Source organism: Heloderma suspectum, chromosome 3 (assembly GCF_057233095.1).
Source record: "Heloderma suspectum isolate Gila_16-S chromosome 3, 16-S_ref, whole genome shotgun sequence".
Classification (NCBI taxonomy): Eukaryota; Metazoa; Chordata; class Lepidosauria; order Squamata; family Helodermatidae; genus Heloderma; species Heloderma suspectum.
Window position 1 is genome coordinate 130,817,526 of NC_139460.1, and position 26,394 is coordinate 130,843,919.

The 26,394-nt window shown below is 42.6% G+C and overlaps 1 protein-coding gene across 1 annotated transcript in view; it reads right to left on the reverse strand.

Moving 5' to 3' along the window:
• Positions 1-20,663, reverse strand: part of TMEM255B (transmembrane protein 255B) — a 45,655-nt gene extending 24,992 nt beyond the window's left edge. Inside the window, exons 1-2 of the mRNA XM_084844553.1 lie at positions 20,434-20,663; positions 18,765-18,827 (exon numbers count right to left, since the gene is read on the reverse strand). Of these exons, the coding sequence (XP_084700679.1) occupies positions 18,765-18,767 (3 nt within the window). The 5' untranslated portion in view covers positions 18,768-18,827; positions 20,434-20,663. The remainder of the gene's footprint in view (positions 1-18,764; positions 18,828-20,433) is intronic.
• Positions 20,664-26,394: the final 5,731 nt, after the last annotated feature.

The window sequence follows — 26,394 nt, forward strand, 5'->3', positions numbered from 1 at the left end:
CAGCAATGACAAATCTTGATAAAATAGTGAAGAGCAGAGACATCACACTGACAACAAAGGTCCGCATAGTTCAAGCAATGGTATTCCCCATAGTAACCTATGGCTGCGAGAGCTGGACCATAAGGAAGGCTGAGCGAAGGAAGATAGATGCTTTTGAACTGTGGTGCTGGAGGAAAATTCTGAGAGTGCCTTGGACTGCAAGAAGGTCAGACCAGTCCATACTCCAGGAAATCAAGCCAGACTGCTCACTTGAGGGAAGGATATTAAAGGCAAAACTGAAGTACTTTGGCCACATCATGAGAAGACAGGATACCCTGGAGAAGATGCTGATGCTAGGGAAAGTGGAAGGCAAAAGAAAGAGGGGCCGACCAAGGGCAAGATGGATGGATGATATTCTGGAGGTGATGGACTCGACCTTGGGGGAGCTGGGGGTGGCGACGGCCGACAGGAAGCTCTGGCATGGGCTGGTCCATGAAGTCATGAAGAGTCGGAAGCGACTGAACAAATAAACAACAAAAAAAGATTTTTTTTAACTGGGAGGCTGGCATGCTACAGAGCCACGTGCTCTCCTGAAGTGTCATCTTTATTTGGTTTCAAAAGAGTGGTTTTGTGTTTGAGAGCTCAGCCCCCACCTCTGCCTGTACTTAGGTTCTTGGACAGATTACTTTTCTTTTAGTCTCATCAGTTTGCCCTATGAGAAATGTGTGTTTTGTGCCTGGCCATGCACACCATGGTAGCCTGTTTATGAATGGTGCCTCTGCCCATGACAACCATTTTGTGAGAGTACCCACAACACACTCACAGAATTCCAAATGTGTCCACCAACGCAAAAATTTGGGGGACCCCTGAATCAGATCATTCATTCTGGTAACTGTGCCTAAGTTTTCCCCTCACTACACAAGTGTAATGAGACATTTTAAAAGTTTCACTAGATAAATGTGTTGTAGGTGAACCTGAGAGGCTTGCATTCAAAAGAAGTGAATGATCATTGAGTTCTCCAGCCTCAGTTGCCCATTCTATAAAACAGGAATAAAAATCACCTAACTCATATGGTCATATGAGATAAGAATGTAAAGGGCTTTCCAATCCATAATAATTCTAGGATCAGTTCACATAATCAGCTGAGGACTGGTTTACACATGCAGTAGAATGAAGTGGAAAACCTGGGAGGTGGGGAGTATACTGTGGACTGTAACACTTCAGGCTGCAGGTAAGGGATCACGTTTTGTAACGCTTCCCTACATAAAAGTGTCCCTGCAAATAAAAATGAACACAGCAGCAAACGTCTCTCTATGATGTACTAGTTGCTGCCGCTTTACTTGCAATGAGGTTTTTCCCCCTCCGAAAACACCATACCTCACTTGCAGCCTGAAGTGCGACAGTCTATTTTATCACTTCATTCTACTGTGTGTTTCAGATCTCAGCGTTATCAAGTTATCTCTTCATAAACGTGCCTCCATTCATGATACTGAATAAAAAGGACTATACATGAAAGCAGTACTGCAATGGCTACTTTGAATAACCAAACTCTCACTTGTTGTTGATAAATATATATTTATCATGATGATCCCTGTATTCATTATTAAGTCCTACTGTTCAAAACACTCATTATCTAGCAAATAGGAATGTGCTCTTGGGAGGAGGGGGAGAGAGAGAGAGAAAGAGAGAGAGAGAAAGGGAAAAGAGAAAGATAGAGAGATTATATTGGGGGAGAAAAGGGGAGGATTTATTCCCTCTTCCCAATTTTATTATGCCCTCCTCGTGATTCTGTTATGAAGCTGACCTTTCGTCACCTAACTAGAGCCCATTTCATACATTATCATATTCTAGGTCTGCCTTCTCCAACCTGGTGCCCTCCAGATGAAGTACAACTCCCATCATCTGTGACCATGCTGGTTGTGGCTGATGGGAGTTGTAGTTCAAAACATCTGGAGGGCACCAGGTTGGCAAAGGCTGCACTAGGTAAAGCTTGTTTATGTGATGAAACCAGGTTAGTTTTCGGGAATGTGTGACTTATCTCCAGATTTCCCTGGACTGGAGGACAGAGGAAAATAAACTCATGTTTCTTTTCTGTGTATTGCGAGACTAATACACAGCAGAATTTCCAAATAAATGTAGTGCTGCAACTCCATCCATAATGTACTGCCTCAATATCTGGCAGAATCATGACCAGGAAAACACATTTGTTACTATGGCAACTAAACAGCAATATAGATTAATATCCTTGTAAAGGGTATTCAGAGTTTGACATTCATTACATTCTGCTTCAGCTGTTGCTATCAGTATGGAGGCACCTGTATTGTCAGCTAGTAGGAGGAATGCGGTGAGAGGAGGACGATCAGCAAGCACCCATTAATTTACTGTGATACTGTGTCATATCATCTGTGTAGCAAATTCCCCATCCCAATCACAAATGTACTGAAATGTGAGTACCACCTCTACAGTGAAAAATTAAAATACACGAGATCTTGCATGGATGCCCACTCCTCAGCTATTAAGGCAGCTTATCGCTACAGTAGACACCAAGCCTCACAATTTATGCCCTGCCAGCCTATTCTTTCCAAAGGTCGGTGCCTCAGTAATAGCACTGCTGTAATTGAGGCTTCAGTCGAGGACTGTCACACCAGAGGAGATATGATTTAGTCATGGGTGCTGGGTCCCATTATTCATTTATGTCTATCCTAGCTGCAGCATTTGCTACAATTACAATGGATTTGTAATGAGAAAATATTTGTAATTGCGCAGCTGTAGAATCACTCTTTGTGGGGAAGAGATGCTATTCGTAAGATCATTTAATTATATTTTCTTTAAACCCCATTTACCACCTGGCTGTTCAAACAGTTATCAGGATGGTTAAAAAAATTATAAAGAGTTCATTTTCCACTGTTCAGAAGAACATTAAAAGAAGTGCTAATTCTGATCAATATAGTCGATGGTGAAGTTACTTCAGCCTAATTAATCTGCCAGGCCAGACATAAACTAAGATGGCATTGGGAAAACAGGCATTTTGAGTCATGGGGAAGGGGGAATCTACTCACTAAACTAATAAGGGGTGGCCATATTCAAGACAGTAACTTTCCAGTGTGTCTACACTGCAGCAAATCTCTCTAAGTGTACCTGAGGTGTTCAGAGGTATGGGGCTGGAAAATAAGAGCAGGTGTGCATTTGCAAACCCAGTGAGGAAAGGCAACTGAGAGGTATAAATGAGGCCAGGTGTTTTAGCAACAGAACTCCTGACATACAAGTCAAGAAAGTGCCACACTTAGGGTGTGGAAGCTGTGCCGAGTCACAAGCTTGTGGAATAATCTAAGGGAAGGAGGGGCTGGAATAAAGGGAACAGAAAGCATATAGTTTTCGGAGCAGGTGGTGTAGGACTAGTGGCAAGAGAGATCCAGAACAGTTCAAGGATAGCCAGGTTAAGGCACATAATCACTCTGCTGTAGCAGCTGGGTATTTGTTGGCTTGCTACCGTCTGTAATTAGGAATGCTGAAGTGGGCGGAAAATGTGTTGTTTCCCTTCTCTTGGCACTGGATTCACCAGCATTGAGGCAGGAGGCTGTACTTCCAATGCTTATCAGTGGGCTCTTCTCAAACTGGGGAGAGGTAATGAGTGGGGTACCGCAGGGCTCAGTCCTGGGCCCAGTGCTCTTCAGCATTTTATTAATGACTTGGAAGAGGAGGTGCAGGGAATGCTGATCAAATTTGTAGATGACACAAAATTGGGCAGGATAGCTAATACTCTGGAAGACAGAAACAAAATTCAAAGTGATCTTGATAGATTGGAGTGCAGGGCAGAAAACAACAGAATGAAATTTAATAGGAATAAATGCCAAGTTCTGCACCTAGGAAAAAGAAACCACATACACAGTTACAAGATGGGGGATACGTGGCTCAACAACACTGCAAGTGAGAAGGATCTTGGAATTGTTGTAGATCACAAGCTGAATATGAGCCAACAATGTGATGTGGCTGCAAAAAAGGCAAATGCTCTTTTGGGCTGCATTAATAAAAGCATAGCTCCCAAATCCCGGGAAGTACTAGTTCCCTTCTACTCAGAACTGGTTAAGCCTCATCTAGAGTACTGTGTCCAGTTCTGGGCACTGCACTTTAAGAAGGATGCAGACAAGCTGGAGAGGGTTCAGAGGAGGGCAACAAAGATGATTGGGGGATTGGAAACAAAGCCCTATGAAGAGAGACTGAAAGAACTGGGCATGTTTAGCCTTGAGAAGAAAAGAATGAGGGGAGATACGATAGCGCTCTTCAAGTACTTCAAAGGTTGTCACAGAGAGGAAGGTCAGGATCTCTTCTTGATCATCCCAGAGTGCAGGACATGGAATAATGGGCTCAGGTGACAGGAAGCCAGATTCTGGCTGAACATCAGGAAACATGTCCTGACTGTTAGAGCAATACGACAATGGAACCAATGACCTAGGGCTCTCCCACACTGGAGGCCTTCAAGATGAAGCTGGACAGCCCTCTGTCAGGGATGCTCTGACTTGGATTCCTGCACTGAGCAGGGGGTTGGACTCGATGGTCTTATAGGCCCCTTTCAACCCTACTATTCTATGATTCTACTTTTGCTCCCATCCCAGTGATGCTGCTAATTGGTGTCTTTTTTCTATTGACTTGTATGTGAGTCTGTCCTACTGATGGGCATGCTGCACCTATTTGAAACAAACATTAGTTTATTTTAACTAACAGCTTCATCTTAAGCCCCACTGTACTGCAGAAGCAGAGCATAACATCCAGCATGAGCCTGCCAGGGTTAAGGATCATCATGGCTGTCGTTCAAAGAACTGCAAGCTCAGTGGAAAGCTGAACAGCCGCTGCTGAAGCCACAGTATAAACAAAGCTACTGGTGGTAGAAAGCAGAAGCTTTTCACCGCTCCAATCACATGTAAAAGGAATTTCTGAATACAGCGAAGTCCCTAGGACTCTTTGCAATGCCAATCACCCATGGGGCTTGGGGTGGTCTTATATTTGATCCCTCAGATCAGTACTTGAGCAAATGCTTTGCTTGGATCCCAGGGTCAATCTTTGACACCTCAACTAATAGAGCAGGAAAGAAGAAAATAAAAACCTGAGCCTGTCCTCACAGAGAACAGATCTATCAGTGGTTCCTGCTTGTCCTGGCAACTACACTTCTGATGTGGGAACACAATAATCCAAAATAATACTTAAGGCAGAAAGGAGATGGCTAGTTAACTGTAGTTTGAAACTGGTTTCTTCTCCTATTATTTACTACTGTTATCTACCACAAATCCTCCAGTGGGCTCAGAGCGACATATGTAGTGGGTTTCGAGCAGAGTACCATCAGGACATTGACTAGACCCAGGCTGCTTAGCTTCAGCAACTTTGCTTCATCATGTTCCTTTGGACCATACCCTGGGGCCAACCCTCCCACTTTACCCTGGCAAACTGAAGGAAGTTAAATATCCTAGTGTTAATTAGGTGGGTGCATAGTTTATATACTCCTGGATATACCTGTTTATATACTCCTGGATATACTTTAATATAAATATGCACAATATAAAATTTAGTCAATACACACAATAGTGACAGCTTCTCTGGCTTAAACTCTAACTAATGTTCAGTCAGCCTTTTCTACTATGAAATGTTACTCCAGAATTGAGGGCTGCTAACACTGGCTCTCTCTTTGTTTTGATTAAGAAATCAGAAATCAGCTAGGGCTATGCACAGCCCCCCTGCTTTGCTTTGGATGCCACTTCAGACCTTCTGAAGCAGCCCTGCTTCACTTCAGACCCAATCCACTTCACTTCAGATTTGGATCCAAAGCAAGATTCGGATATCCGAATAATTTGGATTTGACATTTTCCCATTGACTTGCATTGGAAAACAGAAATGACCATAACTGTTTCAGTTTTCACGATAAATACATGACATTTGGGGATGTGTCAACCTCCATGAAAGGGATTCCACTTGACAAACTTCAGACAGTTTGGCCCAGTAGTTTTTGTGCTAGGTGCAGGTGAAATTTGATTTTTTTCAACAAAAACTCTCAAAGCAAAGAGCTGTAACTTTTCACTGTTTCCACAGAAGTGCATGAAATGTGGGGACCTCTCAGCCTCCACAGAGGGAATTCTACCTGTCAAAGTTCAGACAGTTTGGCCCAGTAGTTTTTGTGCTAGGCACAGATAAAATGTGCTCCTTCTCAGAAATTCAAACCAAAGGTCATAAAGGGATAATCAGAAAAGTTAGGTGTTTAAGCAGTGATTAGGAGGATGTGACTACCTAATCTCTGCTGTAGGTTTTTTTGAAGTGAAAATAACCCTTCTCCCCTTTCCTATTCAGCTTCACAGTGGATGACCTCAGGCTCTCTTTGGCTGAATAGAATACACACATTACTTGGGAAAACAAGCTGGCAAACATTCAAAGCAAAGAATTCACTGGTTGCACAGAAGTGCATGAAATCTGGGCAACAGGCAGCTGCAATGCCAAGACCCCAAAGGTGCCTCATATTGGGCTTGCTTTGTCACACAGTGTACTATTATTTAAATAATATATGTTATGTGTGTAGTGCTTTGCCCACTGTATTTTGAAATGTGGAGGTGTGTAGTGCTTTGCTTGACCACAACACAAGCACACACAGACACACAAGAGCAAAAGAAAATACAGAACTACCTACAAACAAAGAAAATGGTTTTTAAGGGTTGTTTTGTTATAGGGAAAAGATATAGAGTTCAAAAAATGGGAAGGGAAGGAATACTGGAATTGAGAGGGGTGACCGGGGGCAGGGGGAAGAGCCAAGAACAAGGAAAGGAAGGAAAGGTGTGTGCATGTGTGTGTGTGTGTTTCAAAGGATCTAGCAAGAATGACAGGGAAAACTACAAAGAAAGAGTTGAATTGAGAAGAGCCAAAGAACAAGGCAAGGCAAAGAAACTAAAGCTACTTCTTAATTTTTCTTATCTTTTTTAAAGAATCTAGAAAGAAAGAAAGAAAGAAAGAAAGAAAGAAAGAAAGAAAGAAAGAAAGAACTAATAAGAATGGTTGAAGAATTCAGACAAGGAAAGGCAAGGAAAGGAGGAAAGTAATGTTTGTTTTTTTATATAAATTATCTAGAAAAGAAAGGAAATAGTTGAATTGAAAAGGGCTGGGTGGGAAAGAATAACAGCTGCAGTACAACACATACACCCACCACAGATCTAGCCAGCTAACTGACATAGCTCTCTCTAACTGCAACCACCTGCTCTCTCTCACACAATGAAACAAACACAGGCTTTTTTCTCCAATATATCCAGTATTCCCCCCTTTTCTACTGTCACTGATTGGAGACTGCCGGGTTACATTCAGCCCTAATTTGGCAACTAGAATTGTCATTTGCCAAAGCTCCCCCCCCCTTCCCTGATCTTTCTCAAGTTGATACATTTTGGAGACAGGCTGTCTGGGCTTCAGAAGGCGTCAGAATAGCTCCAAATCTCCGAGGCGGACTGAGGTCCTTCGTCAGTGACCTGGTTTGCTTCAGACCACTGGCCTGATTTGCTTCGAATTGCACCAAGGCACCATGATTCACTTCGGGATTTGGGTTCAGCACCGAAGCAATGCACAGCTCTAAAATCATCCATGCTACCACATGCTCCACTGTGGAGCGACTTTCCTGCTCCTTCCTTAGCCATGGTTAGAAGCTAGGTCAGCACCACTTTTAATCACGGTTTAAGGATAACCAGGGTTCATTATTAACCAGGATGTGAAATCATCATTTAATATCTGCTTCAAATTGTGGTTAAATGGGAGCACTCGATAACCTTAATCATGGCTGCCAATTGCAGCAAAGGCAGGAGAGGGGAGAATATTCTCCCCTGAAAGGGGAATGAGTGGGGGTGGGGTAGGGAGCCACAGTCCCATGGCCTGCTCCAATCCCACAGAATCAGCATTATGTTTGCACTGGTCCTCAGTTCAGGTGTTTAGGCCTGTTCATATTGGTCAGTTCCTATTCCTTACTGGCACTTGTGAAAAAGCCCTAAGGCAGGGGTGAGCCACTTGTGGCCAGAATCCGTCCACCCCTGCCCTAAAAGTACTATTCTTCAGAACCATCAAGCGACATAGCTCTGTGTGAGGGATTGCAGACACAAAGACTCTGCTAGACTTCTTCTTGCTGTCACTCCACCAGAAGATGATCGCTTTGGTCCAAAAATGGGTGGAGATGAGATGCCAGGGACAAGCAATATGTCCTAGCCACAGTGGCTGCTTTCGAAGTGTAATAAGTCTGGGGAAAGGCAATGAAGAATGAGAGCTGTAAATCTGTATTGTGAGGAGCCATGATGACTGGGCTGGAAGGCAGTTTTACTGAGCTGGGTAGAGGGCATAGTGCAACCTTTGACCTCTGTGCTGAGTTAAGCTTCCCTAAGACAAGGTCTAAGCTGGTTGATATTCAGCTTTCTCAGGGATTGTAGAGACACTACATTGGTTCTGAGGGGTCTGGTCAAAAAGGGAGTTTTTCACACTCTACTTTTTAAAACTTGCTTCCTTAATTGATGCCACTAAATCAAAACAATAGATCATGGTCATATTTTGGTTTTCCAAATTGTTCAGTGTCAGCATTTTATGAAGAGCATATTACAAATCAAAATATTTTATGGTGGGTTGAATTTGTAGCTTAAACTATGAGATTCACCATCTGTGCTGCTTACAAAAGTCTAACATCTGCAGGAATAAAACTGCACGTGCATATAAAAACCGTATAATTGCATGGGCATGCAAATGACTGTCCCTGCCTTACCATATTCTAGCTCAGTAGCAAAGGCAGAAATACGAATAAACAATTCATCAAGTCCTCAGTTTCTGAAAAGCTTATCCAATACAACAACACCCTTCGTTTTGATATTTTGCATTTCTGCTCCATTTTAACTCCTATTTGCTTTGATCCAGCTGTATGGATCAATGTAGATGCACAGATTCTATAGATGCACATATGTATGTGTGTCCCCATCTATAATATCCAAGACCAATTAAACTGGATGCACCATTCGATATGAATGGGGATATACATCCCCATCAGGAGCCACTAGTTATTAGACTTGACTAGCTGTCCATAACTAGTATTGCCTTCAAATCTCCACTTGGCTATGAGGCTCACTAGGTGACGTTGGGCCAGTTACTCACTCTCAGCCTAACCTTCCTCACAGAGTTGTTGTGTGGATAAAAGGGAGGGGGGAAACTATGTACACCACTTTGCACCTCTGGAGGAAGGGTAGGATAAAAAATTGTAATAAGACAAGTAAACTAGAGCTAGATTTAGAGATGGACTGCTCTGCCTATTTCCAATCAAAGACAGTTCCGTATCTGTCCATTCATAAATCCACTCCATCTGTTTTTGCATTAGTCTGTGATTTAAAAAAAACTGCATCAAAATTCAAATTTAAATACATATTTTAATGATTTTTCTTTCGAAGTATAGATTTCTAAATGTATTTTCTCTCAAAGTATGTATTTCTAAACATATTTTACCCTAAAATATAAATTTCTATACATTTTTAGCCAAGAACTGCATCACAAAATTTGGAGAAGTACAAACTCTGAATGATAACTGTGTTCCAATCAACGTATAAGCCTGGGAGATATCGATCAGGTCAGTTTGTGCTGGAATTCACAAAGAATGAATTCCTCCAGCATCCCTAGCTAGATTATAAGTATATAAATAATTACATTACAAAATCATTATCAAATACAACGTAACAAAGCCAAATAACAATACAATCCACAGATAGCACTATGATGGCCCAAATGCTGTGTATTACAAAGCTTCAGAGGGAGCCTGGTAAACTAGATTAAGGGCCCAATCCTATGGCCACCAGTCAGCGGCTATATGGCCATAGGATAGGTCGGTTCCTGGGAACCAACCTCAGAGCCTGTGCTCCGAGGTCGGTTCCCTAAGAACCGACCTCCACCCCCTCCCGTGCTGCCTCATAGGCAGTGCGGATCAGCCCTGCACTCTGCGCTTGTTGGAGGAGCGCAGAACAATGAAAAGGAGCGTTCCTGGGGGCGGGGCAGGGCGGGTGGAAGTGCCTTTCTGACGTTCCCTATGCGTCGTCCAGCGTCTCCCCCCCCCCCGCCCCCGCTCTGACTTCCCATGGCTAGACAGCCAAAATCGGCTGTCTCACCACACATGCAGGGGAGCCGAAGCACGGAGGGGAAGATCCCATCTGTGCTGCTCCTGCCCTGCACTGGAGAGGCGGTCACCTCCAAATTTGGTGGTGGCCACCTAGCCCGATAGGATTGTGCCTTCCATTTTAATCATAAGCTAAGATGCAATATGTATTTTATTTATTTTTATTTATTACATTTCTATACCTCCCAATAGCCAAAGCTCTCTGGGTGGTTCACAAAAATTGTGAACAGATCCTGCAATCAATATTGGATTATGAAGAAGATGACTTGTCAGCTGAGTTCTTCCTTTGGGTGCTGAGAGAAGTTCAAGAATTGTAAATCTCCAAAACAAATGGGAGATCTCATGTAACTGGAGGCCTACACAATAATACTTATTACTTTAGTTTCGGCCTATCTTTGGGCAGCTGTGGCTTTAAATACAAAAGTCTTACATATCCATCTTTCTATCTATAAATATAGATATATGGTTTGTTTTTCAAGTTAGGGGAAGCTCTTACTGTTTTTGGTTCCTGCTTATGAGCACTCCTTCTCTCCCCTCTTTCTTTGTCTAGGGTCTGGGGCTCCAGCTAGGTAGCTCTACAAGCCCTCCACCTAGAAGCACCATAAGAGTCAACAGGGTGTAATTTCGGCACTCTTAATGACTCAGATAAATCTGGTAATCCTACTCCTGCCTAGTCTCCACTTCTACCAGCATAGTCTGCTCAGTGCGTTTATGGGGTGCAAGGTTAATCCTTCTCACTGGCCGCTGATGATCTTAAGCATCCACCCTGTTGTGTTTGGTTTCTGCCTTACCCTGTTTATATTTTGTTCTTTTAATTGAAAGTTGTCTTCCTGGCTTGATGTTCCACCTGTTTGCTTCACAACCTGGATTGTCCTCCTGATTCTTCTGCTAAGTTTAACAAGATTGGGAGATCTCTGGCCTCTTGACTTGTTGTGATGAAAAGTATTATCCCATCATTATTCACTACCACATGGAATGGGTACTCCCATTGACATCTCTTGGTTCCTTTAAACTTCGTTGTCTAGGATTGGAGGGTGTGTGTTTTTTCCAGCATTTCCTAGCAAAGGTTCTTAAAGACCATAACCAGTTCTTCCTTATATGTTTCTTTATGGAGACTTCAAAGTTCATTGGCAAGTATCTCTTTTTTATTAAAATGTGGAAAGCAAAACAATTATGTCTCTTGGTTTTGCCCCCTCCTTGGCTTTTGAAGCTAGTGCTCTGTGAGCTATCTCTGTATCTGCTATATCTAAAGGTATGTCTGGGAGAAGGGTAATAAACTAACTTAAAATAAACTCCACCAACCTATCCCTTTCCTCCACTTCTCCAACGCTATAGATTGGCATGGCCAACTCTGCTTGCTGTTTTTTGTTGAGCTATTGGATCTGGGCAGTAATTTGTTCTATTATCTCAGAGATCACGTCTGGGCCCCCTCCACATGGAGATGCTTTCTGAGACGATTCAATGTCAAACCGGATTTCCACCATTTTGGATTGGCTCACATGGCACACATCGCCAGCTAATGAGGTGCATACTGGGGGAAAACCATTGTCTCAGAGCAAACATCAGCAGTAGAAACCACACTATTCCGTGCATACGTGGGCAGAGTCCTGCAACCAAACAACATGTGATCAACCAATTTCCTTCCTTCTTCTTTTTTTTTACATTCATTAAGCTTGGTGAGAAATGGTGACTTTTTTTTTTTTTCATCCCAAAAGCAACCTGCTGACTTTCTCAGGACTAAGCATCATTGAACACAATGTGATTTATTTCTGGGCAGTGGCACCGTTTCAGCAACTTTGTTCTTTGTTCCATGAGGCAAAGAAAGGAGAGAATAGGGAAGGCGTGGGGGTGGGGGCAGGGGGGAGGAGAAGAGTATTGCAGGAATGAGTGAAAAAGTACTCTCGGGTGGGGGAATCAACATTTCCTTCCTTTTTTTGCCATTCAGCTGCATGGAGATTTTTTTTTTTTTAATCAAGGGAACCCAAAGCAACCTGCTGACTTTCTCAGGAGTAACCCTAATTGGAAAAAAAAAAGTTCAATTATTTACTTATTAATTACTTAGAAGTAAATAAATAGAACTTATTTACTTCTAAGTAGATATGGTTATCCATGCCAGCTCAGTTGTTCCTTGAGGCAAAGAAGTTAAGAAGAGAAAAGAGAGAACAGGCTGCGTTCATATTCAAAGAAATGCACATTTCCAAACCCCAACGACCAGCATAGGGAGAAGCTGAAAGTTAAGTCCTTCCATTCGCTCTCCGTAGGAGCAGAGATTTGAAACAACAGGTTGCACCTCACCCCTTTCCCTGCTCAGTGAAATGCAATGGGAGACACCTCGCCAAGCACCACCAGCACCAAGGACCCAGAGGTGCTGAAGAGTGCCAGGAACCCTACAGGCAGGGAGGTGGTGGGAGGCCAGGCAGCAGAATGGCAGCTCCTTACACTGCCCCTTCGCCTCCCCTTCGCTTACTTTCTGACCTCTGCTCCAGTGATCACAACTTTCCCTTCCTCGTAACAGGGCTCTTTCTCCCCTTCTCTTCTCTGCTCCTCTTCGCTCTTCACAGATGAGAAGACGTGTTTACAAAGCCCCGATGGTTCGCTCCTGCGCACATCTGGAAAAGTGCTTATCAGTGCAACTTTCCTTCCTCCCCTCTGATCTTTTCATCTGTAAACCTGAGAGAATGGCTTCCCGCCCCTCTCTCTCCTCCTTACATCTCAGTAGACATTTAGCCAACACCTCTTTCTCCAAGATTAGCAGCTTGCTACCTGTCCTGATCTTCCTTGCTCTGAAACATCAACCCCTCCCCAAAAAACACATAGTTGAATTTAATTCAAGGATATGGGACACACTCCATTGGAACCACGTGGAAGCTGGGTTAAAGGAAAATGCGTCACAAAACGCCTTGGGGGAAAATGTGGGTTTTCAGCCGGAAAGGACGGATTTGCAGTGGCAATGACATCATGTGACATGGATGACTGTGAGTTGCAGTAGCACCAGGGTAAACTTCCCATGTGGATGGCTCCTGCTGTTTCAGGCTTCTGTTGCTCTGGGTGCCATATTGGCTTCATCCTCCCCTCAGTCTCTCTGAGGTGGCTGATGGTTTGCAGGCTCCAAAATAAGTCACTTTCTTCCACTTTCTGGGATCCCTGACTCATTTATTCTGTTCATTTTCAGTAGCTTAATTGACTTTTCTTTTAATCTGGTTGTGGATTAGGCCAAGTGGGTTGGTGAGGAGTGATGGTGATGTCATTTCCCCCATCTTCTTAAACAGGCAACAGAGAACGCCAGCACCTAGGTTGGGTGTGTGTAGCTGTGCAAGATGGCAAAGCAGTTTTCGTCTAAGAAGATTCAAGGGATAAGTTTTACTTTATATTCAAAGTCTAATGTTTAACGTATCAGGAAATAAATTTCCCCTATGTGAAACTAATTACCAGATAGATTTTTTTTCTTTGCAGTCCTCTCTAGCACTTGAATATTTTGTTTAAGAAATTCATGACCCAACAGGCCAAATGCAGACCACCCGTACATGGCAGCCCACTAGGGACCCAATTAATCCCAGGTTTTGCCTGGACTACTAAAATGGTCAAGCAGCTGGCATACACAAATATTGGGCTGCATTCAGCTTGAAAGATTATAAGATACACAGACTTGTTCTATAGGGAGAGTGATGTGTGAAGGAGCTTGCTTAGGGAAAGAGGAGCTTTATAATCTTCACATAAATTCCAGCCCTGTAGTTATATATTATCATCAGACTGAGAGTCAATTCCAATGAAATAGTGGAGGACAACTTGCATTAAAAAAACAATGACAGGGCAGCTTATGCATGTCATCTACTGATGTGAGCAGTATAAATGTGGGACAAGAAAACTCTCATGAGATTACCTGCTCCTTTCTGTGGACTGGAGAGCTACATTGCAGCTTGCGATTTTTCAGTTTACAGAAAGGAGCAGGCAAACTTGCATGATTTGTGTGCTCCCACTCTGCTCCAGTCATGTCAGCAAAATTTTCTGTGCAGGTCAGCCTCTAACTTTTCATAAGAAAGGGCTCTGAGGAAGTGATAAGGCAGAATGGCCATGATACTGAACACAGAAGCACACTTTACAAGCCAGCATTAGGAAGCATTTTTTTGTGAACTGCCCAGAGAGCTTCAGCTATTGGGGGATATAGAAATCAATCAAACAAACAAACCAACAAACAAACAAGCAGCATTCCAGACTTATTTTTCCAAACAAGCAGCATTCCAAACTTTTGTTGATACCTACTTAATACTCCCTTGGTAGGTATCAACAAAAACACTTGGTTAAGAATGATTACAGGTTAAGCCTACCCAAAAGAAACATCTATCCAACGCTAAAGAAAAAGATAATAAAATTAAAAATCAATTTAACACTACAGAACACCAGAGGAGGTATTACACCAGAGGAGCTATCAGCCAAGACCGTGCTTTTTCACAGATGCTTCTTCATTGATTACACTGACGCAAGCACACTGCTTTAACTAGTGTTCCTCTTGAGGGAAATAAAGAAAACAACGGGAACGAAACAAAACATTATGCCTCTAATATTTAAAATTGGGATTTTAAAAGCAATCAAGACAGCTGTATTTTTATTGTTTAAACCTGACTTTCCAAAGTTCACTTTTTATTTGGAAACTCTGTGGCAATACCTCAGATAGGCAATCCCCTTAACAGAAATTAACTTCAGGTGTGCAGCGGCTTTGTCTAGACTGATGTTGGCCCTGGAGGCCCATGTGGGCTGTAATGCCTTTGCTAGTGACATTCTATTCCTTTACTCTCCTCCTGCTGCTGTAAACCATCCTCTCCTCTCCAAGCTAATGCAAGGCAGAAGGTACAGCACTGTGTCATATTTATGTATTTAAGGAATTTCTATACTGCCCATCAGTTTTCAGGGGAGCTTACAAATAAAATGATGAAAAGCAGATCAATACAAAAATGCAATCAAATTATCAAAAGCAGCACAATAAATCAGATCTTTTGTTAAGCCTGGGAGAATAAAAAGGTCTTCTTCACCTGGCACCGAAAGGATAACACCATAGGCACCAGGTGAGCCTCCCCAGAGAGAGAGTTTTAGAGAAGGGGTGCTATAACCAAAAACTGCATCTTCTCAATTGCCACCTGCTTCACCTGAGATGGCAGGGGTAATTCGAGGAGGGCATCAGCAGATGCAGACAGTAAGTTGATGTGGGAGCAGGTGTTCCTTCAGGTACCTGGATCCCAAGGCATGTAAGGGTTTGTAGGTAAGCACTTTGAACTGAGCTCAGAAATAGACCACAGGTGTGGGGTTCTTTCAGCATTGGCAAGATGAGTCCCCAGTGATTGGTCCTGATCAGTCACATTCTGTACTTACTCAAGCTTCTGGACCATTGTCAAGGGCACATTACTGTAACCTAAATGTGAAGTTACCAGAGCATGAATAACTGCAGCAAGACTATCCTTCTCCAAGACAAGTCACTCTTGGTGCACCAGCCTAAGGTGATGGAAGTTGCAACCCACCAAGCCTATCCAGAAGGACACCATGGTCAATGGCAATGATGGAGACCACTGAGAGGTCCAGGAGAACCAGCAAGGTTGCTCTCTCCCTGTCCTTTTCCCAGCAAAAGTCATCCCATCAGTTTCCAATCCAAAATGCATGAAATGAGACTGAAATGGGTCCAGATAATCAGTTTCATACAGGAATGCCTGAAGTTGCACAGCCACTACTTGCTTGAGCACCTTGCTGAAAGAAGAGACATTTGCAACCAGTTAGGACCTGAATTCCTGGAAACAGTGTATAAAATTCAAGTTAGTTCAGTGCATTTTGTAGACTGTTTCCAGGAAGTCAACAGAACAGGTCATAAAAGTCCAAAGGAATTATTTATTTTATTTTATTTTAAAAGAAAAACCCATAGAAAACATATTCTGAAAAACACCACTGGATTTTTTTTTAAAAATCTGTCTTTAAATAAACTATATACTGTTAAATAAATTATATAACCATGGCCTGCCAGCAAAATTTCCCACCTTATAGACTGGATTCGTTGTGATTTATCATCACCTTGGCAGACCTAAAAAGTGCTGGGGTTATCCGAAGATATAACGTTTTAATCAGTCATAGAATATGTTTGAGGAAAATCTGGCAGCTTGATCATTAAGATGTTTACTCACAAGTAAACATCTTAAGCTCCACTAAGTTCAATGGGTGTTACTTCATAGTAAGTGGACTGAGGACTGGAACTTCCATAGGGACATGTTACATACGACTGAAGGTAAGTGGTTCTCTTCTGCCCAAAATGAGATTGAACGATCTATACACTATTAAGCAAACCCAGTCATGGATGGCAGCACTCCAGCAACTCAATTAACCACCTAGTTTCACCTGCCTTTGATTGCAAACACAGGGGCTTGTTATGTACTTTGCAGGTCACATATGTGGCTGGCAAACTGCATTTGACTTGGTGGGTCACACATTGTGCAGGAGGCCTGAACTGGACAAGTCTCCTGAAAAGCATCAACAAGAATTTCAAAGCAACATGCATTGCGAAGATAGCTTTGTAGCTATCTACATGCAAGAGCTAACACTTTGAAGAATGTGTAAGCAGCAGGCAGGCACAATGCTTTACTAATCTTTCAACAAGCTTAACACACTCTGAGCTTTATGTGGTTTAAGCTGATGGTGAACTTTGGGAAGCACCATCCTCAGTAGCTGCTATCCCAGCTCCAGGAAATGTATGTATTTAGCTCATAACTTTCAAACAGATTTGCCTCTTAAATGCAGAGCTGTCTTTAAAAGAACTCAAACATGTTTGAAAATATTAGGGCTGTGCATGGAACCTCAACCCACTTCAAAGGCCAATTCAGCACTTTGGATTTGGCCCCAATCCACTTTGGACCAATCTAGATCAGATCCAACCCGCTTCAGACTCTGGTTCGGAAGCAAGATTTGGAAATCTGAATTATTCAGATTTTACATTCTCCCATTGACTTGCATTGGAAAACAGAAGCGGCCATAATTTTTTAATGATCAATACATGAAATTTGGAGACCTGCCCCTATGGAGTTGACTAAACCTGCCAAATTTCAGACAAGTCCAGTGGCTTTTGTGTTATCCATGCATAAAGTTTCCTTTTCTCAAACACTAAAAGAAAATGTAAAAAAAAAAGAAGAAAAAGAAACCCTGACAAGCTACACAGGGGATTAGAGATCCTAATCAGAAGGTGTTTAAGGTGACAAGTGCAAAATAAGCCCTCTCCTCTAGTACTTTCCTTTTGTCTGTCCTATCTGCCATTATTCAGCTTCACTGGATGACCTGGGGCTCTGCATTAAGGGAAGAAAAGTTAAACCTCTCTCTGGTTGCAATACACATTACAGTGGAGCTTATTTATTGCGCTGCTCCACTTTCTCTACTCCATACTGGGCACGGGCAGGCAGGCCGGCTGGCCAAGAGCAGCACCACAGATGGTGGTACCCCTAAGAAACTTCACGTGTATTGTGTGTAGTGCTTTGTCCCATAGTATACATTGGACTGTGTATATGTACTGCTTTGGCCACCCACTGTTTGCTTGTGAACAATAATGTGTATGCTGCTCTCCAAAGCACACACACACACACACACACCCACACCCAAAAGAAAAGCAGATACAGAAAGAAAACATGACCTACACAAGCTCTAAGGGGGAGGGGGAGGGGGAGGGGGAGGGGAAATAATACTAACACTATCTATCTAAGGCCTAACAAAGAGAAAAAGGGGTTTTAATTTTTTTTGTTTTTATAGGAATATAGATGAAGAGTTGAAAAATGGGAAGGGAATGAATAGTAATTGAGAAGGGCAGAGGGGGGAGGGGGGAAGCCAAAGAACAAGCAGTATAGCAAGGAAACAAATGGAAGCCTAACAACTAGAAGAAAAAAGATTTTAATATATTTATGGGGGGGGGTTAAGAATCTAGAAGGATTTAAGGGACAGAGAAGACTAAGAAATGGAACTGAGAACGGCTAGGTAGGTACTGGGAAGAAGCTGCACTAGCACAACCCAGTAATAAAGAACTCTCGTCCTTCTACCAACTCTAGCTCACACTGGGAAATGGAGACTGCTGGGTTAAAAGTTCAGCCCTATTGGCATCTAGAGATGTCACTTGCCAAGGCTCAGTTCCCCCCTCCCTACTCCTCCTCTGCCCATCCCTAATCTTTAGCAAATTGTTGCATTTCCCAGACAGGCTCTCTGGGATTCAGAATCATCCGGATTGCTTTGAAGCACTTCGGATCAATTTGACCCGCTTCGGACTGCTTTGGACCAATCTGGATCCCATTCGGTCTGAATCACTCTGCTTTTGTTCAGAATTCAGATCCAGAACTGAAGCAGTGCACAGCCCTAGAAAATATTACTCAAACTAATTACGAACTACACTTCTAAAATCTTACACAGAGAGAGGATGACAGGGCTGAAGACAGTCTGACCAACTGATGACCTGGTTCTTGTAGTTCTTATTAATTTAATATTTTCTGGATATCATTCAAAAATTTTATAAAAGGCAAAAGCGTTGCAGGATTTAACCATCATTGCTCGAGAAAGATACCATTCCCAACTTGTTAAGCCTTTTAAATACCTTAGTTTTTTAAAACAGCATTTAAAAGGATTGCTTGCTTACCATTTGCTTCCGGTTCTCTACCAGATGGATACCAATAATCCCTAGGAAGGATCCAAACCCAAGCTATGGCAAAGAAGAAACCAAGAAACAACAGGTTAAGTTAGCTGCCTATATAGGATACAATGAATTTTAGATATGCGGGAAAAGGTAGAGTGCAGGAAGCCATAGCCCAGTAGCTGAGCACATGCTTCACATGTATAAAATGGCACCTCAAGTTTAAAGAATTTCAGCCTTCAGATTATGAACAACTTCTACTAAGACCCAAGAGAGCTGCTACCAGTCAGTTTAGACCAGGGGTCTCAAACCAATGGGTCTGTGGATATCTCTCTTGGCACCCACAAGGCTCCCTGCCCCCTACTGATCTTTATTTTATTTCTTAATATTTTTTATTACTGGTTTGTTTGTTTTTTTGGTAACTGGGAGGCTGGCATACTATAAAGCAAAGTGGAGCCCTCCAGTGCTATCTGTGGGTTCAAAAGAGTGGTTTTGTGTTCTGGAGGTCAGACCCCATATCTGCCTTGTACTTAGATTCCTGGGAAAGTTACTTATCTTTTAGTCTGACCAGTTTGCCTTTGGGGAGGATTTCTACACCAGGCTAAAATCCCACAACTTGACCGGGGCTTTCTGCTTCCATTTTAAATGCAGGATCACGACAGACTCCCTTTACACATACTTCCCTCCCCTCCCACTCCCCCGTCTTATCTGTGGGTTCTGTATGTTTCATTACACGGACACTAGATGGCAATGTGGACTAGTTCCTCTTATTGCAGGATTTCCTCTTTTCACCAGGAAACTCAACCCGCTGTAATTTGATAGATTACAGATATACCTGCTGTAATTTGATAGATTACAGATTACAGATAATGATAAAAGATCATTATCTCCGATCTTTTAAAAAATGGGATAAAGGTCATTTAGTGCAGGAGATACCCTGGAGGTTGACAACGTCATGTAAAGGACTTGCAAACTTCTGTGTAACCAATCCCAATCGCAGGATACAAGCTCCATGTGGAGAAGCCCTGGGAGTGTTTTGTGACTGGCCATGCCCACCAAGGAAGCTTTTTTAAAAAATGGGCAATCTCCCCACAAGCCCATGAGTGAGAGCACTCCAGACAGTCTCAAATTCCAAATATGCCCACTGACCCAAAAACGTTGGGGACCCCTGCAGTAAACTATACTGGCTTAGATGCACTTGTGGTCTAACTCAGTGTAAGACAGTTCCTTATATCTTCAATAGGGGTAATCACACAAAAATGGGTGCAGATATAACACTCCCAATTTCCTAACCTTATCTTACAACACAGATATATGAACTTGAGCTCATTTTGTATTCCCTAAGTTAAGGCTATACATGTATGTTAAACACAGTGGGAAATCACTGCCATTTAGGCTCTCTCCATGAAAAATTATTAATGATAGAGAATTGGAACTGAAGTTAGATAGGTTATTAATATTCCCAACAATAATCCTCAGAGACCACAAAATATGGTGTCACATTGGCATCACAGCCAAAACACTGTCACAGATATTTAGGTTAGGATAACTAGTAGCTTCCTTTATAAAGGTTTACAGTTCTTTCTGTTTATATGAATTTATTGTGGCCGGTGCATTACACAGCATAGCATACTGGATATTGGAAAACCTAAAAAAAATGTTCTGCTTCACTTACAATTATTCCTGGGTAATATCCTCCCACGGTTACGTTTTCTGTCCTTGTGGTAGCTGCAAGGCCTATGGTCAGTATGAAAACAGACACTACCAACAGAGAGATGGTGAACCAAAGAGAAGTTTTCTTTCTTTTTGCAAAATGCCCTGTTGACAAACATATTATAAATACATGCACAATATATGCAAATCCCAAGGCAGTGGTTTGCTACGTTTGTATCCCAGCCTCCCTCTAAGAAGCTCACAATGATGTGGAAGCTATACAGCAAACCTGTCTGGTAAATTAGGCTGGGAAATACCATCTCGGTTAAGGCCATCCAGTCAGTTTCATAAGTGTGGCTTATGAAACTGAAATGTGGTTTTTTCACAGTTAAGCCCACTACTCTAGGGGCCAACCTACACCAGCATTTTATCCTGATATGCTAATATCTGGGTCACATGCAGGCCACATGACATATACCCCAACCCATTTCACTGATGCTATTTCTCTCTCAATATTCCATTGTTTTCCAAACTACTTTTATGATGACTTTTCTGGTGCTTGCCATTTTTGCATATGTGTTCCAGTCTAGTGTTATAACTCTTACCAGTAGGAGTGGTTTTAAAGCTGCAGAACCTGGTTTACAACATTTTTCTCCATCTTCTTTTCCCCCTCCATGTCTTTCTCTTCCTCCTCCTCCTTTCATTCCCTGCTTTCTTCGCACTGATTTTCATGGTATTTGCAAGCAGGGAAACAGACATCAAAACTGGCACCATGACCTCCCCACCTTCTCCTCCTCCATGATTTTTTCTTGCATTATTTTTGATTGCACATCTATGGATCTACACAGCTGTGAATAACTACACAATTTATTTTTAAATCTCCTTCCCTGTGCAGCATTGAAGGTGCACATGCAGTTAGCAGATTTTTTTTAAAGGCAAACTGAAATAGTGGGGTATACTGCGCTGCATTCATTAGCATGTGCCTCCAGAGCAACTATTATGTTTTGAAAAAATACCAGCACAGAAGGGCCTCATACATGAAAGTGTAGATCCTACCCCCGACAGAGGTGGGCAAACTTTTTTCTGTCAAGGGCTGCATTCCGTTGGGGATAATATGCCAGGGGCTGCAAGTTGGTGGTGAATGGAGCCAAAGACAGGGGCGGGAGGGGGGCAGAGCCAGAGCCAAAAGTGGGTGACGACATTCCTTTTTCTCTGTGTCTTTCTGCCATCCCTTTTCTCTCTCTCTATTTGTATGACACCTCTCTCTTTCTCTCTCTCGCCCTCCTTTCTGTCTGGGCTGCTGGAAAAGGGACAGAGAGGGTTTTTGTAATTGAAACCACCTTGAGTTTCACTTTTTGGTAGAAAGGTGGGGTATAAATTTAAATAAATAAATAAGGCTGAGGGCCACAGATTACCCACCCCAGCTTTAGGGAAAACAATATTTGGTGCAGGAGATCAGATTTTTAAAAACTTTTGCTAAAAGGAGATGCACAGGGATCTGGATCAGGGCCATTGGGCACTGGGTAGGAGGGTCCCTTGCATCATGAATTGGCTATTAGCCTCAGAGGAGGAAATATACAAGGATTTCTCACATCACATGTAGCTGTAGCCCTTGTCACTATACCATGTTAGCTCTTAAAGCAGGGAGATCAAAGAACCAAGGGAGATCAAAGGATATCAAAGAACCAAGGGGTGTTTTCCAGATGAGGCTTTTATCACACCATTGGCCTGCCTAATTCACATAATTTTATGGACTGTCCAGGCGATGTCATCTTCCACACATAAGCTTCTTATGTTTTCTCACCACTTCTTCTATCTTTTTTCTTACCATGGAAAACCCGTTAAGGAAAAAATGACAGACAGCTGCATGATGCTTTCTGACTGTTAGCTCTAGGACCCCTCTATCTGGAAGCACCCAAGGGCTCTTGCATAGGGCTTTTCAGGATGACAGTCTTCAGAGTTCCATTAAAAAAACCCAGTGACCCATGAATAAGCTGAGATAGTGTAGGGTAGACAGAATTTTTGCTTCCTAGTTTTGTAGGTGTGACTTAACTTTCAGCAAGATTAAACAATGCACAGGATAAACTGCTAAGAAGAAGATAGGAATGCATTTTAAAAAAATAAGTATATTTGCTTTGAAATCCTAATGCTTCAGTCCTATGCAAACTTACTTGGGAGTGGGCCTTATGTCTGAGTAAACATACATAGGATCATACTGCAGGTAACTAGCCTCAAAGTTTTAATATTTACACTGTGAATAAGGGGGTGTAACTAAACATTACAATCACATGTAGAGCTTTACCACACAAGGCTAAAATCCCGCATCCTTACCAGGGCTTCTGCCTCTAGATTCTTTGCGGGTTTAAGATCAGCTCCTTTACACAAGCAGACATGGGCTTTGAATCAGGGAATTCCGTTCTCGGCAAGTTCTATATGCTTCACTTTACACCCACTAGATGGTGCTGTGGTTATAGCGAAACTGCACAATTACACACAGCCAATATATCAGAATAACATTCCTTATCAGGTTATCTCCAATCTTTTTAAAAGCAGGATAAAGATCAGAGATGCCCTGGAGGTAGAAAACATTGTATAAAGCAAACTTCCGTGAGTATGCAATAAAAGCCCCATGTATATAATTAAACCTCAGTAACCTTTCTTTCTTTTTTTAAATAAAAAGCAGCTAGGAGAAATTCAAAGTGAGGTGGTTTGCAGGGAAGAAGATTCCTACCCTTTCTACACACACTATTTCTCCACTCCAAATTGTCCCCAACATGAAGCACAGGTTCCAAATGTGTGTTTTATCACTATAAACATACATTTGGAACACAGGAGAGGGAAGTAGCTGGTGGAGGTTATTTAAAGCAGAGGGCACAGGAAGGGTTAAGCATCCTTTCCTCCCAGCTGTTTCTCCACTCTAAATTACCTTCTCTGATCCTGTTTTTTCTTTTCTTTTTTTTAAATGATTATTAGGATTTTATTATCTGCATCCACATGGAACACTTGTTAGGCTCTGTAGAAAGACAAACTTCATCTAAGAACAGCCATGATGCAGGTTATAAAACAAGAGTAGTCTAATTACTCTAAAGCAGGGATTCTCAAACATTCTACCGCCAGGGGCTGCTTGAGAGAGCTAAAAATGACTTGAGGCCTGCCAGTCACAAAATGGTGATGGAGTCTGGCATAATTCTCTTCTGCTGCTTTTACATTAACTTCCTCCTATAACAGCTTCTGTCTTTTATCTCCTTCCTCTTTATTCCAGTTTTAAAATATTTATTTATTATTATTCATTATTTTTAAAAATATTGGCTTTGCTCTCTAACCAGCTCCTGCTGCCAAATCTGCCTATGGCACAAGGCAAGCAAGCAAAGAGGCACTAGTCAGTCTTCAGAACTAAAGGTTGGCTGAGACCCACTGGTGGATCCGGACCCACAGTTTGAGAAACACTGTTCTAAAAGGTCCCTTCAGTAATACTCTCTCTCCTTGGCACAGAGTTTTCAATGGATATCACTACTGAAGAAGAATGACATTTCTCTTCAAAGGACAGAAAGAACCGAAGCATAACTCTAAAGGGACAGGCCTTCTTGAGGGTCAGGCCTTGTGCTTTGAACATGGAATCCTTTGCACACAGAACACACTAAAAGCAGAAAAATCACATCAGAAAACAAAAGGAAACTCATCCACTATTTTATAACTTACAAGTACAAATGTAGGTTGAGCACATATAGTTATAGATTCATATATGTTTGTAAGCTCTCAGAAATAACAAAAACAATTCACCAAATAGTTGCTTCTTAGGAAAACATGTTAGATTTACATCAGCAAAAACGTAAGCTTCTACAGATCCTTGGCTAAATAGGCAGTTACTGAAGTCCAAATCAGCCCCCCCGCCAGTAGCCACAGTTGTAGACAAAACACACTTGAGTGGTGGGCTAGGAACAGACTTTACTTGAGATATAACAGGCTTACATCTTGAGGTAAGTTGGCTGAGGTCAGCCTCATGGCCAGCATCCCTAGCAGGAGGAAGTAGGAAGAAGAATAGGACAGTAGGGGGAGGAGACAAGGAAAAGGCGATATGATCTCCCAGACATCCTCTCCCACCTGACTCAGGTACATATTAACCCTTCAAGTTCAGGCTAAGTGACTCATGGTCCGGGCCCCTCCAACAGTTACTTTTCCATTGGCCCTATGCAGACATAACACTTAATGATGGCTTGTTTTCCATAGCCGTGGTTGTGTTATGTCTGAATACTTGAACCATAGTTAAGAATTGACGAGATCCAAAATATCAAACCATGTTTTGAAATGGGTTTGCAACTTGTGGTTCGTATTAGCCTGGGTTAAATATTTACATCTGCACTGAGCAAGCCATAGTTTACAACACAACCCTATGCATGTTTACTCAGCTCCAGCAAGTTCATAGTGACTGACTCCCAAGTAAGTGTGCCTAGGATTGCAGCATAAGGCACTTTGTTTACTACGTTGACACATCACCTTCCTGTCAAAGTAGTCAGTGTAGTTTATATTTTATAATAAAAGTTGCATTTCAAAATTCATCTATGCATCTAAAGATAGGAGTAACATTCTGTGACAGAGATGGCATGAAATCACTTAGGGGAGAATCCTATCTAGATAGGCGGCTGCCTCCAAACTCAGAGGTGACCGCCTATCCAAAGCAGGGCAGGAGAAGCATGGAGGGGATCGTTCCCTCTGCCCTGCTTTTTTGGCTAGACAGCCGATTGCGGCTGTCTAGCCGCAGGAGCACGGAGCAGGGAGGGAGGCCGCTGTATGACACATAGGATGCTTTGTTTTTAGGATAGTATCAGGAGATTTAACTATTAACTGCTCCATGCCAAACTGGATTGTTATTTCATAACAGTCCTGAAAAGATATGTAATACTTCAACTCAAGCTTTACCTTTGGATTCCCTCCACTTACAGCGATGTGGGCTCATCTGTAGTCCATGCTGTCCCTTCTTCAATTTCTTTCCCATGTTAATATTTCAGTGGGAGGAAAACAGCCACTAAGGGCACGATCCTATGCATATTTAGATGTTAAAAAAGTCCTATAACTCCCAGCATGGCCGGCTTAGAAATGATGGGAGTTGACAGACTTTTTTCCATCTAAACATGCATAGGATTGCACCCTAAATGAATGAGAGATTCTTCACTCACCCTGGAATCCTGGCCAGCTGACCAATCCCTTTCATATTTCCAATGTATAGACTGAAGTCTGTAAGGGTAATTTGCCAATTCTACAGAATAAGCATAATTACAACTATCCAATTTAACTGCACCCTGTGAGGATTAATTATTATTAATAGACCTGATGGAGCTTCCCAGCTGAGAGATGTCAGCACAGCTTCTTCCTTTTTTAAAAAATAGCTGCTCTATCGCCTCTTAGGCAACCGCTGCCAGTTCCAAAGGTGTCAGGGTGGAAACTGAGCCAATAGAGCCCCAGAGCAGTTCTGATTCTGAGAAGGAACAGCAATCCATGGGAGAGAAGCCCGCTCATCTCTCACAAGCACAGCAGCTGGCAGAGATTAGGGTTGGTGGAGAATTTCTCCCCGAAACTTCGGGGGGCCGAGTGCCAACGTGTTCGGCCCCCCGAACAAGTTTCGGGGAGAAATCCTCCGAACCCCCCCCGCACCCCGCACCCCCCCCGGGACGGGACTTACCTTCGCCGAATGTCCCTCCCGGTGGCGGGTCCGGCTGGTGGTTTGGCGGGTGTTCGAGTGGGGCTGGAGCGGCAGCCGGTCTTTTGACCGGCTGCCGCCGCCGCCATTGCAATAAAAGAAAAAAAAAACACCCCCTGGCAGGCTACGTGACGATTAACGTAGCCTATCATGGCTAGATTTGCAAAGTCAGCCGTGATAGGCTACGTCAATCGTCACGTAGCCTATCACGGGTGACTTTAAAAAAAAAAAAAGTGTGTACGGATAATGGCGGCCCCCATAGGGAGCTGCCATTCCCGTTCCTTATTT